Raw genomic sequence first — 17,308 nt, 5'->3', positions numbered from 1 at the left:
AAAAATTTTGGAGAATTTTTCATTGATTATATTTTCAATAGCATCAAAGTCATGAGGTGTAGTGACACACAATTATACTGCACACAACAGTGATGTCCTGTTGATTATACTACAACACTCACTTTGGAAAAAAGTCATTTTAAATTTTTTTTTGGGAGAATTCTTGATTGTTTAAATTTTCAATAGCATCAAAGTCATAAGGTGTAGTGACACAAAATTTACTGCACACAACAGTAGTGTCCTGCTGATTATACTACAACACTCACTTTGGGAAAAAGTCATTTTCAAAAATTTTGGAGAATTTTTGATTGTTTATATTTTCAATAGCATCAAAGTCATAAGGTGTAGTGACACACAATTATACTGCACACAACAGTGATGTCCTGCTGATTATACTACAACACTCACTTTGGAAAAAAGTCATTTTAAATTTTTTTTGGGAGAATTCTTGATTGTTTAAATTTTCAATAGCATCAAAGTCATAAGGTGTAGTGACACAAAATTTACTGCACACAACAGTGGTGTCCTGCTGATTATACTACAAGACTCACTTTGGGAAAAAGTCATTTAAAAAATTTTTGGGAGAATTTTGGATTGTTTAAATTTTCAATAGCATCAAAGTCATAAGGTGTAGTGACACAAAATGTACTGCACACAACAGTGGTGTCCTGCTGATTATACTACAACACTCACTTTTGGAAAAAGTAATTTTAAAAAATTTTGGATAATTTTTGATTGTTTATATTTTCAATAGCATCAAAGTCATAAGGTGTAGTGACACAACATTTACTGCACACAACAGTGGTGTCCTGCTGATTATACTACAACACTCACTCTGGGAAAAAGTCATTTTCAAAAATTTTGGAGAATTTTTCATTGATTATATTTTCAATAGCATCAAAGTCATAAGGTGTAGTGACACAAAATTTACTGTACACAACAGTGGTGTCCTGCTGATTATACTACAACACTCAATTTGGGAAAAAGTCATTTTCAAAAATTTTGGAGAATTTTTCATTGATTATATTTTCAATGGCATCAAAGGCATAAGGTGTAGTGACACAAAGTTTACTGCACACAGCAGTGGTGTCCTGCTGATTATACTACAAGACTCACTTTGGGAAAAAGTCATTAAAAAAAAATGTTGGAGAATCTTTGATTGTTTAAATTTTCAATAGCATCAAAGTCATAAGGTGTAGTGACACAAAATTTACTGCACACAACAGTGGTGTCCTGCTGATTATTCTACAACACTCACTTTGGGAAAAAGTCATTTTAAAAAAAGATTTTTGGAGAATTTTTCATTGATTATATTTTCAATAGCATCAAAGTCATAAAGTGTGGTGTTGCCAAATTTACTGCACACAACAGTGGTGTCCTGCTGATTATACTACAACACTCACTTTGGGAAAAAGTCATTTTCAAAAATTTTGGAGCATTTTTTATTGTTTATATTTTCAATGGCATCAAAGGCATAAGGTGTAGTGACACAAAGTTTACTGCACACAGCAGTGGTGTCCTGCTGATTATACTACAGGACTCAGTTTGGAAAAAAGTAATTTTAAAAAATTTGGGGGGATTTTTCACTATTTAAATTTTCAATAGCATCAAAGGCATAAGGTGTAGTGACACAAAGTTTACTGCACACAGCAGTGGTGTCCTGCTGATTATACTACAGGACTCAGTTTGGAAAAAAGTAATTTTAAAAAATTTGGGGGGATTTTTCACTATTTAAATTTTCAATAGCATCAAAGTCATAAAGTGTAGTGACACAAAATTTACTGCACACAACAGTGGTGTCCTGCTAGTTATACTACAATACTCAGTTTGGAAAAATGTCATTGTTTAAAATTTGAGAGATTTGTTGTTTAAATTTACAATTGTGTCAGTGTTAGAAGGTGTAATGACACAAAATTTCCTGCACACGTCTGCTTAGATTAGATAGAACTTTTTGTGATCTCTTACGAAAAATCCCTCAGGGAAACCGAGGTTCCAGCAGCACTGTATAGCATCACACAGGGTAAGAAGCACACAAAGTATCAAAAGTGAAAGTAAAAAAAAAAACAGTTTGTAAATATAAATACCAGACATACGGATCAATACTGGTTTACTGGTTCCTACTGTTTCTCTCCTTCCCATCATTGGTCTTCCTGTTACTCCTCCTCACCCAGTGAGGAGTTCTCCAGTCTGATTGCATGAGGGACAAAGGAGTTTTTCAGTCTGTTGGTCCTGCACTTAAGAAGGAGCAGTCTGTGGCTGAAGAGGCTCCTCTGGTTACTAATGACGGTGTGCAGAAAGTGACGGACATCTTCCATAATATCCAGCAGTTTGTCCAGTGTTCTCTTCTCTGCCAGCATCACCAGAGAGCCTAGCTTCATGCCAACCACAGAGTCAGTCCACCTGGTCAGTTTGTCCAGCCTGAATGTGTCCTTCTTGGATATGCTGCGCTCCCCGAGCACACCAAAGTTTAAAAGAGGACGGTGGCTACTATGGACTGGTAGAACATCAACAGGAGTTTCCTGTTAAACGGCTGCAGCCTCTTCAGAAAGTCCAGCTTGCTCTGTCCCTTCCTGTACAGGTGGTTGGTGTGGTTTGTCCATTCTAGTTTGATGTCCAGCCACACCCTGAGGTACTTCTAGGAATCCACAGCCTCCACCTCAGTTCCCTGGATCAGAACTGGTTGTGGATTTGGTCTGGACTTCCAAAAGTCAATGACCAGCCCCTTTGTCTTTTAGGTTTTGAGCTGTAGATGGTTTCTGTCGCACCAGGCAGCAAAGTCCTTCACTAGGCTCCTGTACTCCTCCTCTCTGTCATCCCTGATGCATCCAACAATGGTTTTGTCATATAGGAACTTCTGAATGTGACACAGCTCAGAGTTGTAGCAGAAGTCTAAGGTCTACAGGGTGAAGAGAAGAAGGGCCAGCACCGTGCCCTGGGGTGTGCTGGTTCTGTCAATTACAACGTCAGATATGGTGTCCCTCAGCCTGACATACTGTCTGTCTGTGAGGTAGCTGGAGATCCAAGTGACCAGGCAGGGGTCCACTCACATCCTATTCAGTTTGTCCTGGAGCACAACGGGCTGGATGGTGTTGAAGGAACTCGAGAAGTCCAGGAAGAGAATCCTCACTGTGCCATTTCCCATTATCCAGGTGTGAGTGGACTTGTAGCAGGTAGAGGATGGCATCCTCCACACCAACAGCTGCACTATATGCAAACTGCAGACAGTCATGGGTGTGTTGCACCTGGGGTTTGAGGGAGTCGAGGAAGAACCGCTCCAACTTCATTAGGTGTGGAGTGAGTGCCACTGGTCGGAAGTCATTCAGCTGGCTGGGCTGGTTCTTCTAAAGAACTGGAAGGATGCATGAAGTCTAACTGAGGGTGGGCACTCTCCCTCACTGCAGGCTAGGGAGAAGATATGTCATAGCAGTTCTCCCAGTTCAGTTGCGTAGGTCTTCAGTAGTCTGGGACACACCTTGTGTGGGCCTGCCGCTTTCATGGGATGAAGTTTCCTTGGCTGTTCTCTGACTTGATCCACAGTGATTTGTGAAGGAGGTTGTGTTGAGATGGGGGAGGTGTCCATGACATCAGCGGTGTCCTGCTAGTTATACTACAGCACTTTTATAAGCTGTAGGGTGATGTAAACATCAGCACATATACTCCATATCATGCTGTTTACACTACAACACTTGGCTTGGAGATTTTGGCTTTCACTCAATGCTGAGGAAGTCTTTATACCTACCAAAAAGGAAACGTCATTTCTGTGTCGTCACCTTTTAGTAGCAGTGCTCAGTTTGAACAGCAGGGATCTCTTTTATTTAGTTCATTAATTGTCATAAATTATTACTATATTTCAAAAGTGAGTGCTGTAGTATAATCAGCAGGACACCACTGTTGTGTACAGTAAATTTTGTGTCACTACACCTTATGACTTTGATGCTATTGAAAATTTAAACAATCAAAAATTCTCCAATTTTTTTTTTAAATGACTTTTTCTTAAAGTTAGTGTTGTAGTATAATCAGCACAGCACCACTGTTGTGGGCAGTAAATCTTGTGTCACTATACCTTATGACTTTGATACTATCGAAAATATAAACAATCAAAAATTCTCCAAACTTTTTGAAAATGACTTTTTCTTAAAGTTCATGTTGTAGTATAATCAGCACAACACCACTGTTGTGGGCAGTAAATCTTGTGTCACTACACCTTATGACTTTGATGCTATTGAAACTTAAACAATCAAAAATTCTCCAATTTTTTTTTTGAAATGGCTTTTTTCCAAAGTGAGTGTTGTAGTATAATCAGCAGGACACCACTGTTGTGTGCAGTAAATTTTGTGTCACTACACCTTATGACTTTGATGCTATTGAAAATATAAACAATCAAAAATTCTCCAAAATTTTTGAAAATGACTTTTTCTTAAAGTTCGTGTTGTAGTATAATCAGCACAACACCACTGTTGTGGGCAGTAAATCTTGTGTCACTACACCTTATGACTTTGATGCTATTGAAAATTTAAACAATCAAAAATTTTCCAAAATTTTTGAAAATTACTTTTTTCCAAAGTGAGTGTTGTAGTACAACCCCTGGCAAAAATTATGGAATCACCGGCCTCGGAGGATGTTCATTCAGTTGTTTAATTTTGTAGAAAAAAGCAGATCACAGACATGACACAAAACTAAAGTCATTTCAAATGACAACTTTCTGGCTTTAAGAAACACTATAAGAAATCAAGAAAAAAAGATTGTGGCAGTCAGTAACGGTTACTTTTGTAGACCAAGCAGAGGAAAAAAATATGGAATCACTCAATTCTGAGGAAAAAATTATGGAATCACCCTGTAAATTTTCATCCCCCAAACTAACACCTGCATCAAATCAGATCTACTCGTTGATACTGACCCTGTGCCATGACATTGACCCTATGTGTCTTTTTACAAGGAATGTTTTTGCAGTTTTTGCTCTATGGCAAGATGCATTATCATCTTGAAACATCCCCAAACATTCTTTCAATTGTCCAAAATATCAACGTAAACTTGTGCATTTATTGATGATGTAATGACAGCCATCTCCCCAGTGCCTTTACCTTACATGCAGCCCCATATCATCAATGACTGTGGAAATTTACATGTTCTCTTCAGGCAGTCATCATTATAAATCTCATTGGAACGGCACCAAACAAAAGTTCCAGCATCATCACCTTGCCCAATGCAGATTCGAGATTCATCACTGAATATGACTTTCATCCAGTCATCCACAGTCCACGAATGCTTTTCCTTAGCCCATTGTAACCTTGTTTTTTTTTTTCTGTTTAGGTGTTAATGATGGCTTTCGTTTAGCTTTTCTATATGTAAATCCCATTTCCTTTAGGCGGTTTCTTACAGTTCGGTCACAGACGTTGACTCCAGTTTCCTCCCATTCATTCCTCATTTGTTTTGTTGTGCATTTTTCGATTTTTGAGACATATTGTTTTAAGTTTTCTGTCTTGACGCTTTGATGTCTTCCTTGGTCTACCAGTATGTTTGCCTTTAACAACCTTCCCATGTTGTTTGTATTTGGTCCAGAGTTTAGACACAGCTGACTGTGAATAACCAACATCTTTTGCAACATTGCATGATGATTTACTCTTTTAAGAGTTTGATAATCCTCTCCTTTGTTTCAATTGACATCTCTCGTGTTGGAGCCATGATTCATGTCAGTCCACTTGGTGCAACAGCTCTCCAAGGTGTGTTCACTCCTTTTTAGATGCAGACTAACGAGCAGATCTGATATGATGCAGGTGTTAGTTTTGGGGATGAAAATTTACAGGGTGATTCCATAATTTTTTCCTCAGAATTGAGTGAGTCCATATTTTTTTCCCTCTGCTTGGTCTAAAAAAGTAACCGTTACTGACTGCGACAATCTTTTTTTCTTGATTTCTTATAGTGTTTCTTAAAGCCAGAAAGTTGCCATTTGAAATGACTTTAGTTTTGTGTCATGTCTGTGATCTGCTTTTTTTCTACAAAATTAAACAACTGAATGAACATCCTCAGAGGCCGGTGATTCCATAATTTTTGCCAGGGGTTGTATAATCAGCAGGACACTGCTGTTGTGTGCAGTGAATTTAGCGACACCACACCTTATGACTTTGATGCTATTGAAAATTTAAACAATCAAAAATTGTCCAAAATTTTTTTAAATGACTTTTTCCCAAAGTGAGTGTTGTAGTATAATCAGCAGGACATTACTGTTGTGTGCAGTAAATTTTGTGTCACTGGACCTTATGACTTTGATGCTATTGAAAATATAAACAATGAAAAATTCTCCGAAATTTTTTAAAATTACTTTTTCCCAAACTGAGTGCTCTGGTATAATCAACAGGACATGGCTGTTGTTTGCAATAAATTTGGTGACACCACATCTTGTGACTTTGATGCTATTAAAAATTAAAAAATAAAAAATTCTGCAAAGTTTTTCATAATGGCATTTTTCCAAACTGAGCTCTGTAGTATAATCAGCAGGACCCCGCTGATGTGTGCAGTGAATTTGGTGATATCACTCCTTATTACAATGATTTATTCAATAATTTTCTGGTGTCTTTTTTTCCATGTATGCACTTTGTAGACGGTCCCTAAGCTTCTGTTTCTCTGCCCGTTCAGATCAGTGATATTTTTTTCAGCTCAGAGGACGGCTCATATGGATAAAAATAAGGTTGTAGCTCGTTGTCTACCTTCCTGAGGTTAGACACTAGTGGTTTTTGTCTTTCTACAACGTTTCTCTTCAGATCTATTGAGCCGTGAACTTCGAATGAATATCTTTCTAACTTTACCTAAGTGTTAAATTTTGCACTGCAAAAGTATCTATTTTGGTCGACTCTTTTAAGTCTTTAACACTGTTGACACATTGTTAAATTAACACTGATAAGTACACGTTATAACAAGAACGTGTGGAAAATGTTTTTACACTGTGGCAGTTCGCTCCTGTAAAAAAATGATATAAAATACAAATCAAAATTTTTTTAAACAAAATAATATCAGAATGATTATAGTTTGGTAGGCAAAAACTAACAACTAATACTAAAACTAATAAATAGAACTCTCTTAACATATGAAAGTCAGATTTTATTTACACAATTTGTACTAACATCGGTGTGTGTGTGTGTGTGTGTGCGTGCGTGTGCGTGCGTGTGTTTATAAAGTTCAGCAGTATTTTAAAATAAAAAAATCTGGATTTTAAATTATACAATTACATTTAAAGTGTCAAACTACTGTGTAAACCACAAAAACAAACATTTAAAAAAAGTTCTAGTTTAGAAAAAAAAAAATACACGCACCCCCCCCCCCCCCAAAAAAAAACCCCATTCCGTTTGAGTTCGCTAGCGTCATCATTCCTCGTGCTGATTGACGTCATCAAACGTCGTCAAAAGAGCATGTGTGTGTCGCTTCAGGTGGATTTTTTTTATATATCGCTAGCGAGTGGAACTATTTAGCAGCCACACTATTTAAATGTTATGACTTTTCTCTCACAACTTAACTTTTGAGGAAGCAGTTTACCCGCGACATGCAGCCTGTGAAGGTCTGTTATTTGGTATTAGCTGCGTGGAGGAGCGTCCGTATTGCTCCCAGTTCCAGGCTGTTGACACCGTGGTGCTGCTGTCGCTTTGCTCAAACTGGAGCCACAACAGAAGAACTTCCAGTTATCCGCGTTCCTGTGCGTTTGCAGAAAAGCGCAGCAAAGGTGAAGCAGACTCGAAGCAAAAACAAGCTCATCACCGTCAAAGCGGGCAAACTCCTGATCCAGAGCAAGAACCCAAACCTGAACCAGTCAGCCGGATACGTATTTCGCAAATTCGAGGAGCCCGTTCTGTCCTCGAAAGGATGGAAACATAAGAAATCTTTCGGTGACTATTTCACTATTAAAAACACCAAGACTGTTGCACCTTTTGTTGTAAAGAATCAGGAGAGAGATGGTGACCAGGGGACTTCTGTGATGTTTGACAAACTCAAGATATGCCCAGAACTGGTGGAGGCTTTGAAAAATATAAATATCATTCATCCCACATCAGTCCAGCTGCAGACCATTCCAAAAGTCCTGAGCGGTCACAATGTTCTTTGTGCTGCGGAGACGGGCAGTGGAAAAACATTCTGTTACCTTCTGCCAATTGTTCAAAGACTCCATGCCAACCAGTCATCTGAAATGTATGGTGACATAGTGGATAAGGTCCAAGCTCTGGTTCTCGTGCCTTCCAGAGAGCTCGCTCAACAGGTTGTGTCCGTATCCAGGTCCCTGTGTGCGCCATTTAGTTTCGTGACAAAGGCTGTAGGTGGCGGGCGAGGTGTGGGACGCATCAAGAATGTCTTCAAGAGCCGTCTTCCAGATATTTTGGTGGCTACACCTGGTGCCCTTATCAAGGCGCTCCGGCGCCACTACCTGGATCTGAGCAACCTGAGCTTCATGGTGGTGGACGAAGCTGACACCATGTTTGACCCCAGCTTTTCTGAAATGCTTGAAACCATCTTGTGCAGCGCAAACATCGCAAAAGATCACACAGAGACTCAGGGCCTTGGGCACAGGGCACAGTTGCTGGTGGTGGGGGCTACTTTCCCTGGTGGGGTTGGGGAAGTTCTCAACCAAGTGACTGACATCAGCAGAATGGTGGTTATCAAAAGCAAGATGTTGCACTTCCTGATGCCACACGTGAAACAGACCTTCTTGAAGATCAAGGGTGCTGAAAAGGTCCTGGAGCTCCACCAGGCTCTGAAGCTGCTTCAGCAAGAAAAAGGAGGCGGAGCTGTTCTGGTATTTTGCAACAAATCTACAACGGTCGACTGGTTAAGCTACACCCTGAATGACATGGGGGTGCGACATGCACGCCTGCAAGGGGCGATGCCTGCTGCTGTGCGTGTTGGCATCTTTCAGTCTTTCCAGAAGGGCATGGTTGACGTACTGGTATGCACAGACATTGCCTCACGAGGTGTAGACACATCCCGGGTGCACTTAGTCGTCAACTACGACTTCCCAGAATCCCACACTGACTACATCCACAGGGCAGGGAGGGTGGGAAGAGCGGGAGGGGTGGAGGATGGGGAGGTGCTTAGTTTTGTCACTCACCCCTGGGATGTGGAATTAGTGCAGAAGATTGAGAGTGCTGCACGTAGAGGTACTCGTTTGCCTGGAATGGAATCTGAAATCCATCAGCCAAAACCCAAAGCTGAAGAGCTTCATCAGGAGTCGTCTTTTCAGTCCGCGTAAGCGGAAGACCTGGAATTTATTTGTGAGGTTTAGATCAGAGGTAGTTATTTGTTTTTAATGGTCAGGTTATGGAAAGTAATCAACAGCTATTTTAACAATCATTAACTAGTTCTATGGAATGTATGTAGGAAATGGCCAAATTCTGTGGTTTGACTTTGTCACGTGTGATGTTTTAATGTTGATCTCTTTCACCCATTTGGTTGTTGGACTGTTAGCCAGAGACATAACTGTAGGAACTGAAAAACGGTAAGCGTTTGTTATGATTTATGGCCGTTTTTAGGCTGGTTCATTTGGAAAACCTACCTACTTACCTACTAACTGTTAGTGGGGTTCCTGCAGGATTGTCATATTGTCAGACCCATGAAGTAGGGTTTGCTTTATTCCTGACCTGTTTGTCCTACATTGTGTGATTCAGGCATTGCAACGTTCGGAGCACATTACATTTTTCAGAGCTGACAGCTGTTTAAACATTTACAGCTGGGATCATATGAAAAAGATGATTAAGTGCAGTGAGACACTCCCACCCACCCCTGAATGCTATAATTTGAAATGAGTAACGAGGGCCAGACCGTGGTTTTTGAAATTTAAAGAAACTGAAAAACCTGTTATTTTCAACCTATGTGCAACTTCAGCTCTTAATTTCCATCATGCATGTAATGATTTGCTGCAACAAGACCAGACATGTCCAGCAGGTGGCAGACATATCTATGCTATATTACTTAAGCAAAACAAATCTGCTTTTTGGGTCGACCTATTGCACCAAAGTTACCTAATCTGTTATCCTAATTATATGCCCTTTTAATTTGATTAGTTATAAGTTAATATCATTTATTGTTTTTGAGTTACTGTGAACAAACTGGAAGGTGTTGACTGTATTTAACAGAGTGAAATTATAAACACTTGAAGGAAAAGCAAAATGAAAACATCCGGTCATACATTTGTTTGAGAAGTAATCATCCCATTTCAAATATGTACTGATTTTTTTATTATAGTTTATGGAGTACTTGTGTTCAGCATTGATCTTTTCAGACTTTAGCTGTTTCCAAAGAACTGATGCAGTGTTTGTGTCAAATGTTGTGCACAGTAAAACCTAACTCAATGTTATATGTTATATTTTATTTATCTTAAAGCAAAAGCATGACTGAATTTTTGACATCTAGCTTTTCAGGTTACAACCCATCCATTCCACTTGTTAGTAATAAGGATGTAGGTTGGATCTCAATCTGTTTATGTATGATGCATGTTTATTTGGCTGCTTGAATTTTGATACTTTTGAAATTAAGTCACTTAAAAAATGAACTGTTGTATCTCTCATGTCCAGTGATTGGACTTTGGGTCTTTGACTAATCAGTATTATTATGTCAGTCCAGGTATGGTATTGGAATGAGCAACAAAAATCAGCTGAAAATCAGAAGACAAAGTGGCAAATTCAGACCAGAAACTGGAAAATTGTTCTCCAAACCACAAGGTGGTGGTATTTTCCACGTGTGAATAAAATATATGCAGTTAAATTTGTGCGGATTACATTCAATACAGTTCATTTGTTGCTATTTAAAAAAAGGTGTCAAAAGTCAAAATCTCGTTTTGTTTTTTTGTTTTTTCATTTCTTATTTCTTAAATAATATGTGGGTTCCAGTACGTTCAGTGTTTGCAGTATAGATTTGTTTGAAACCGCAGCTGAAAATCATTAATCTTTGGTCGACATTAATGCAGGCCAAATCCTGACGCCTTCAGATGTTGTAGCTTGGCATTTGAAAGGATTTTTTTTTTTCTTTTTCATGCCGGAGGGTCCTTGTTGAAAGTCTCAACGTGAAAATGCGACTCATGAAAGTCATGATCTTTATCACAAATTTGATCTTTTACTTTTTCAATGAGACAAGTATGTTTACATAGGCAACTTGTCTAAAACAAACCTGCCAATTAAAAACATTTTTTTAAAGGGAACCTGGGAAGCAACATTGCCTTAAGTGTAGCTTGGGATTTTTTTTTTTTATACGTATATGTAAACTTCCATGAAAATTCAGGAAGGTATATCTTCTATTATACATATCAATTCTAAAGTAGAACTCTACTAGTGTATACTAAAGTATATCGTAAAAAAAAAAAAGAAGAGTAGAGCCACTTAGGTGCCTGGTCTTGAGAACCAGGGATGGTAGGTTTAAAGGCTTTTTTATCCCATGGGAACTCTCCCTACCCACCTAAATGTGGACATTTTTTCTTTGGGGCTAAAGATGGTGTGCGTGTGTTTCTTTTCCTTTTTATGTGGGGGGAGGGGGTATGATGGACCGCAGTGGAAGGTGTAAAAAAAAAACATTAATAGTTCAGACAGTAATAGCCATTTCCTGAATATTCTGAATTTTGCTGTAGTTGTACTGTGCCAGCTGCATAAGACATCTTCAGTTTAACTTTTGACGTTTCACTGAGCTGTGTCCTGACAACTAGCACCATGTGTCATGTACAGCAAGTGAATGCAATGCCTCGGATCCCTCTAATTATATTCTTGTCCTGCTTCAGCTCAAATGGCCAAGACAAAAATAAAATGAATGTGCTCTCCCACTCAGGAGAACAATTACCAACTCCCACGTATTTCACAGATAAAGTGATCAGGTGTGGTTACGGTTATCCCCAAAAGTGATTTGATGTCAGAAATCAATCATCAGTCTCTGCGTACAGCTTTACCATGATTCAGAGTTCATAAAACATTACATTTCTCTGTGTAAAGTATTACTCAGTTTGCCCAACGGTGGGCCCAGGGCCAAGCATCAGCCCACCCCCTTTTTTGAAGAAAGTTGGTTAAAAGCCCAGCTGAAATTAAATTACATGGAATACATTTAATGAATGAGAAAAGGACACAATAAGGTGAGTTATTTGTGATTTAAATTTATTTGTGATGAAAAGACATTTTATTGAAATTGGCATTCCGATGTACATGATATTGGCCTTGCTCGTGTAACGGCCTACTACCTCTTCAGGCAGAATTTCAACTGGAGAGCCCTGGGCCCTCTGATGGGAGAACAGGGTATTCTGTTTTTTTTTTTTTGTTTTTTTTCCTTATTGTTAAATTAACTTCAGTGTTGGAAATTTTCAACCTTTTGGTTCATTTTACCTGTTACAGTGCCTTTTCATAATTCCTTGTATATTTGTTTTATTTGTTTTTATTAGTTTGGCCGAAGCAGATGGTCATCCCACTTAGTCCTGTCTGCTTGGTTTCTTCCTATAATCAAAAAGCCTGAAGGAATTTTGCCTTACTGCTCGTTTCCTGGTCACTGCTGCTTGTTTCTTAAAATACTTCTGTGATATGAGAAAGCTAAATTCTGTTTGATATAAGATGATTAGATACTTCATTCTTCTTAACGACATCTTTTCACAGCTGTAGAAGAATAATTGGGCAGCACAGTCTTGTTTGAGGGTGGGCGCTAAGGGTTTAAAATCTGACTCATATGATGCAATAATCCTACATCCGGGGACAGTACTCTCTGAGTTTTTGGGTAAATTACATGGCCAACCAAGTGAAAATGCAAAGAAAATGTGGACATGTATTGCGGTTTGTTTATGACCCGGAGCTCAAACATGTTGTGGTTGTGCAGGCGAGAGAACACAGTTACTCTAGTTAGCTGTGTAGGCTAACACTTACCGACACAATCTCTCCCATTTGCCTCATCTTACCTTCTCCACTGGCAAGTGAAAGAAAAAACCCCCCAGAACTTTCATGACTGCTTCGGTGATTGCAGCCAAAAACAAAACAGTACACCATCTTTCCAGGTGAAGTTATGCTGTGTTTGTATTGCGCGATATCATACATGGGTTCAAATGAGACTGCACTGCCCTATTGAATGATTATTTTTATTAACACCTGTTTAAAAGTAAATATCAAATTACAATGATTTATTTAGATAGAACTTTTTTGATCCCTTGGGAAGACTCCCTCAGGGAAACGGAGGTTCCAGTAGCATTGTATAGCAGCACACAGGGTAAGAAGCACACAGTATCAAAAGTGAAAGTAAAAATAAAAAAACAGTTTGTGAATATAAATAGAAATACACAATATAAATGCCAGCCATACTGATCAATACTGGTTTACTGGCTACTACTGGTTCTCTCCTTCCCATCCTCTGTCTTCCTGTTACTCCTCCTCCCCCTGAGTGAGGAGTTGTACTGTCTGATGGCCTGAGGGACAAAGGAGTTTTTCAGTCTGTTGGTCCTGCACTTGGGAAGGAGCAGTCTGTGGCTGAAGAGGCTCCTCTGGCCGTGTGACAGACTGGCAGCCTGTGCCCTGTTTCTCACTCAATGACAACTTTCTACTTGCTTTTTAATAAGTAGCAGCTGGAACAACTGGTGCTCAATGGCTGGATATGGCCTACATCATGGTCAGTGCCAAGAGGGTGCAGGTTTCCTTTGTAATCACCAACTGCACCAGGTGATTTCATTGATGAACTCATCCCATTTGGACAAAATGATGTTAATCAGTGATATCACCGGCTGGAGTTGGTGGTTACAAAGAAAACCTACACCCTCTTGTCCCTTTCTGGAATCAATTTGACACCTATGGACATGATTAATTATTAAATTTGACTTGCTTCATAATTCCATGTGATGGTAATTGCATAGCATTTGTTCAGCAAGATTAGATAAGTGTGCAGGTGAGTGGGTTTGTCCATCCCAGTCAAACTGTTGAAGCAGTAACTCGGATACAATGCTATCATCTTATACGTGTCCAGTTTCAAAGGGAATAATATAACAAGGTCAAAGTGGTGAAGTTTAAAGCGCCACATCGATTGAAAAAGCAACTTTGGTCAGCCTCTAAAATATCCCATAGACATGTCTGCCACCTGGTGGATGTGGTGGCCGCCGTCACGTGAGCTAAGACGTTAAGGTAACAGCGGCAAGGAAATGAGCCTGGGGTCACTAATTTAGGATGTTTGTGTTTCACCCAAATCTAGGGGCATATCCCATTTCTTTGTGTGTGTGTGTGTATATGTATTTGGGGGGGTAAAGTTTCCCACTGTCTATTACAGCATATGTCGCCTTTCCCATGTGATTTTTAAAATTGTCTTATTTTCTGCAGCAATCATTTTTTTTTTTAGAGTTTTGCCTGAAGCTTTTTTTTTTTTTTTTTTTTTAGCGTTTTGCCTGAAGCTTTTTTTCCCCCCTCCCCATTTAGTAGCTTGAACATATGGAAACTGTTTTTGTTTTGTTTTTTGTGGCGATGCAGTGGTAGCCATTTTGCTTCTGGGCGAGAAGGGCAGGGCTTCAAAGCCTGCTCTGTCCATGCTTGTACATCTGGAGTGGTGTCAGGAAGACCAGCAAGTGCTGAACTGGTACCAAGGGGAGGTTTGAGACCAGAGGATCCTCAGTTCAAATCCCCATCTGGCTGGAAAATCATGAAAGGTGTAAGATCCTTAATTGCTCCCAAGTTGCTCGCGGTGTGTAGTGAGCACCTTGCATGGCAGCACCCTGACATCGGGGTGTGTGTGAATATGAGGCATTACTGTAAAGCTTGGGCTTTGAGCTTCTGATATAGATGGAAAAGCGCTATATAAATGCAGTCCATTTACCAAATCAAGATGCAGCTCCGTGTCAGGAGAGACTAAAAGAAATTCAGTTAAGAAAACTCACACCTGGTCAGGTTTAGAGCTGTAACAAGTGGACTTACAAGGCGACACACGTTAGTCCATGAGGCAGTCATCAATTTTGACCTAATCGGTAATACTTAAGGGGACTATACGACACTTACAATCCAGCTTCAGTGTACCGTGTCCTACCCAAAATTGTGTGGTAGCCAGGTAGGAGTCAGTGAAGAGTTTCGCAGAGGTCAAAATTGAAAAATGATCTAGTCATGTTGAAAAATATACCACATTATTTGTTAGATTCTCAAAAAGGTATAGTTTGGACTATGACAATGTTATAGAGTTATGGGTTAAAACAGCAAAAATGGTTACAAAGGTCAGTTTCTGTTTGTACAGGGGTCAAAAGTTAAAGTTGCTTCAATTTCAGTAAAAAATAATGCAAATTATTGGTTAAAATAAAAGAATTCATAAATTAAGTTTTGACTGTTGAATGTTTGGGCTCCAAATTAAAGGTCAACGTCCATTGGATTCTATGACATATGTTACCCTTTAACGTGATAACTAAGCATGACAGATGGTGAAAATTATTTCTTTTTAAAACCCTCTTAACCAATAATTTGCATCACTTCTTACCAAAATTGGAGCAACTTTAACTTTTGACCCCTGTACAAACTGAAACTGACCTTTGACACCATTTTTGCTGTTTTTACCCCATAACTCCATAAAATTCAGTCATACCATACTATACCTTTTTGGAATTGTTAATGATCAGATAAATAATGTGGTATATTTCTCAATATGATTGGAGCATTTTAAATTTTGACCACTGTGTAATTCTTCATTGACCCCTACCTGGCTATAACTACGACCCGAGGATGCCTATCATACATTTTTGTGTAGGCCATGGTACACTGAGACTGGATTGTAAGTGTCATTTCGTCTCTGTAAGTGGTACCAAAAATCTGCTTGGCTCATGAACTGTGTAGGCTGATCTCCTTAAGCAGCTCTTGCACTTGGCCATGTTATGTGTAGAGTCCTCACAAGCAGGCTTAATTGAGGGAATGTTTTTTTTTTTCTTCAGAACTATAAAACCCCTAACCAGCTCCCAATTTGGCACAACCCAGGGCAAGCTTGGTGTAATTCTGGCGAATTCGGCGTAGAAGCATACTCATCTTAGGATCAGAGAAGCTCTTTCAGTACTTGTCATGAAAATTGGACCCCAAATATTCACTGTTCACTAACCCACTGTTCATAACTTAAGCCAAGGAAGCCAAGAGTCTTTTATTTGTATTCAGCTTGTCCTATAGTAGCCACAGGGAATCCTTTCGATATCTGCATAGGATTTGGCACGATTTTTCCAACAGATGCCCTTCTTGACACAACTCCAGTTAGAGAAATGTGCACAGCCATTAATCTTCTGAAGCAGTCCCAGCCAAGTAGTAATTAGGATTTAGTCTATATCTAAGAATTTTAGATATAAGATTCATACCTGACACACCTGACAGGATCAGGTGTGCACAGCCGTGTCATACCACTGGTGCCAAATATTAGAACCATCTCAATTCATTAAGCTTAGTATAGAAGGAATACAGACTGGTCTGTTGGTGATGATGCTCTTCTTCAGATTCCGTAGTGTGAAGTGGATGAGAATCTTCGACGCCTGCTTGTGACACCAGTCCGACACAGGTTATTTTCCATCCAAGGATGAAGTGAGACAGTACAGATAAAGTAACTCATCCAAGGACAACTAGCGTGACCAGGAATCTAACCTACATATTGGTTGCTCAGTTCCTTACCTCACTCTACAGTTTAGTGTTTTGATTCTCTGAATCTTTTCTGAAGCAACTGCATGAAACATTTCAAAATGCTTTATTTTACTTATTTATTTAAAGCTTTACATTTGCCATCACTATTTGTGCAACATTTTAGGAGGGTTTCACTTCCCCTATTGCTGCCTGTGCCGACACCTAGCTGTATTGTTTTGAAACAATGGTTTTGTGGTGAAGTGTTCCTCCACTAAGAGAACATGAAGGTCATTCAGCCCATTTGTAGTCCCAGCGGGCAGCAGAAATGGCTGAATGGACTACAAAGCGTCGCGCCGCTTATTAATGACGCACTTCCTCTTTCCCCACCGTAGGATTATCTGTCTCCCCCTCCCCATTTACATGCACTCACACTTCGCTGCTCACACACCGGCCACTTGGAAATTTCCCTGAAGCAGGAGGATATTTTACTACCAGGGAGCGGGACTGTTGGCGAACGTGCACATTCTGAGGGCGGACTGCATGAAATCCACCTGTAAAGGATCTGACGGTAGGTTTTAAAACACTGTAATCGCTTAATTCCTGTGTCCATCTCTCACCCCGGAGCGCAGAAATCTGTGTGACCTTCTATCCGGCCAAAAGCCTTGCGGTAGTAAAAATGCACGCCGTGATCAGGGTGAAAGTGATGGAGCATTTCATGAATGCACTTAGTCTTTTGGGATGGAGTTGCACAGACAGAGAGGCTGTGATGC

At 39.6% G+C, this 17,308-nt stretch overlaps 2 protein-coding genes across 2 annotated transcripts in view; both read left to right on the top strand.

The window, feature by feature from the left end:
* The first annotated feature begins 7,429 nt into the window (after positions 1-7,429).
* On the top strand, positions 7,430-9,348 carry ddx28 (DEAD (Asp-Glu-Ala-Asp) box polypeptide 28). Its single transcript, XM_034187260.1, has 2 exons — positions 7,430-9,253; positions 9,292-9,348. The coding sequence occupies exon 1, from the start codon at positions 7,535-7,537 to the stop codon at positions 9,224-9,226; it is 1,692 nt and encodes a 563-aa protein (XP_034043151.1). The 5' UTR covers positions 7,430-7,534; the 3' UTR covers positions 9,227-9,253; positions 9,292-9,348.
* A 7,622-nt stretch (positions 9,349-16,970) lies between these two features.
* tln2a (talin 2a) overlaps positions 16,971-17,308 on the top strand; it is a 414,558-nt gene continuing 414,220 nt past the window's right edge. Inside the window, 1 exon segment of the mRNA XM_034187248.1 lies at positions 16,971-17,106. The gene's annotated coding sequence lies outside the window, so the exon portion shown is untranslated.

Source organism: Thalassophryne amazonica, chromosome 2 (assembly GCF_902500255.1).
Source record: "Thalassophryne amazonica chromosome 2, fThaAma1.1, whole genome shotgun sequence".
NCBI lineage: Eukaryota > Metazoa > Chordata > Actinopteri > Batrachoidiformes > Batrachoididae > Thalassophryne > Thalassophryne amazonica.
Note: the sequence above shows the minus strand (reverse complement) of the source record. Positions and strands in the feature narration are given on the sequence as shown.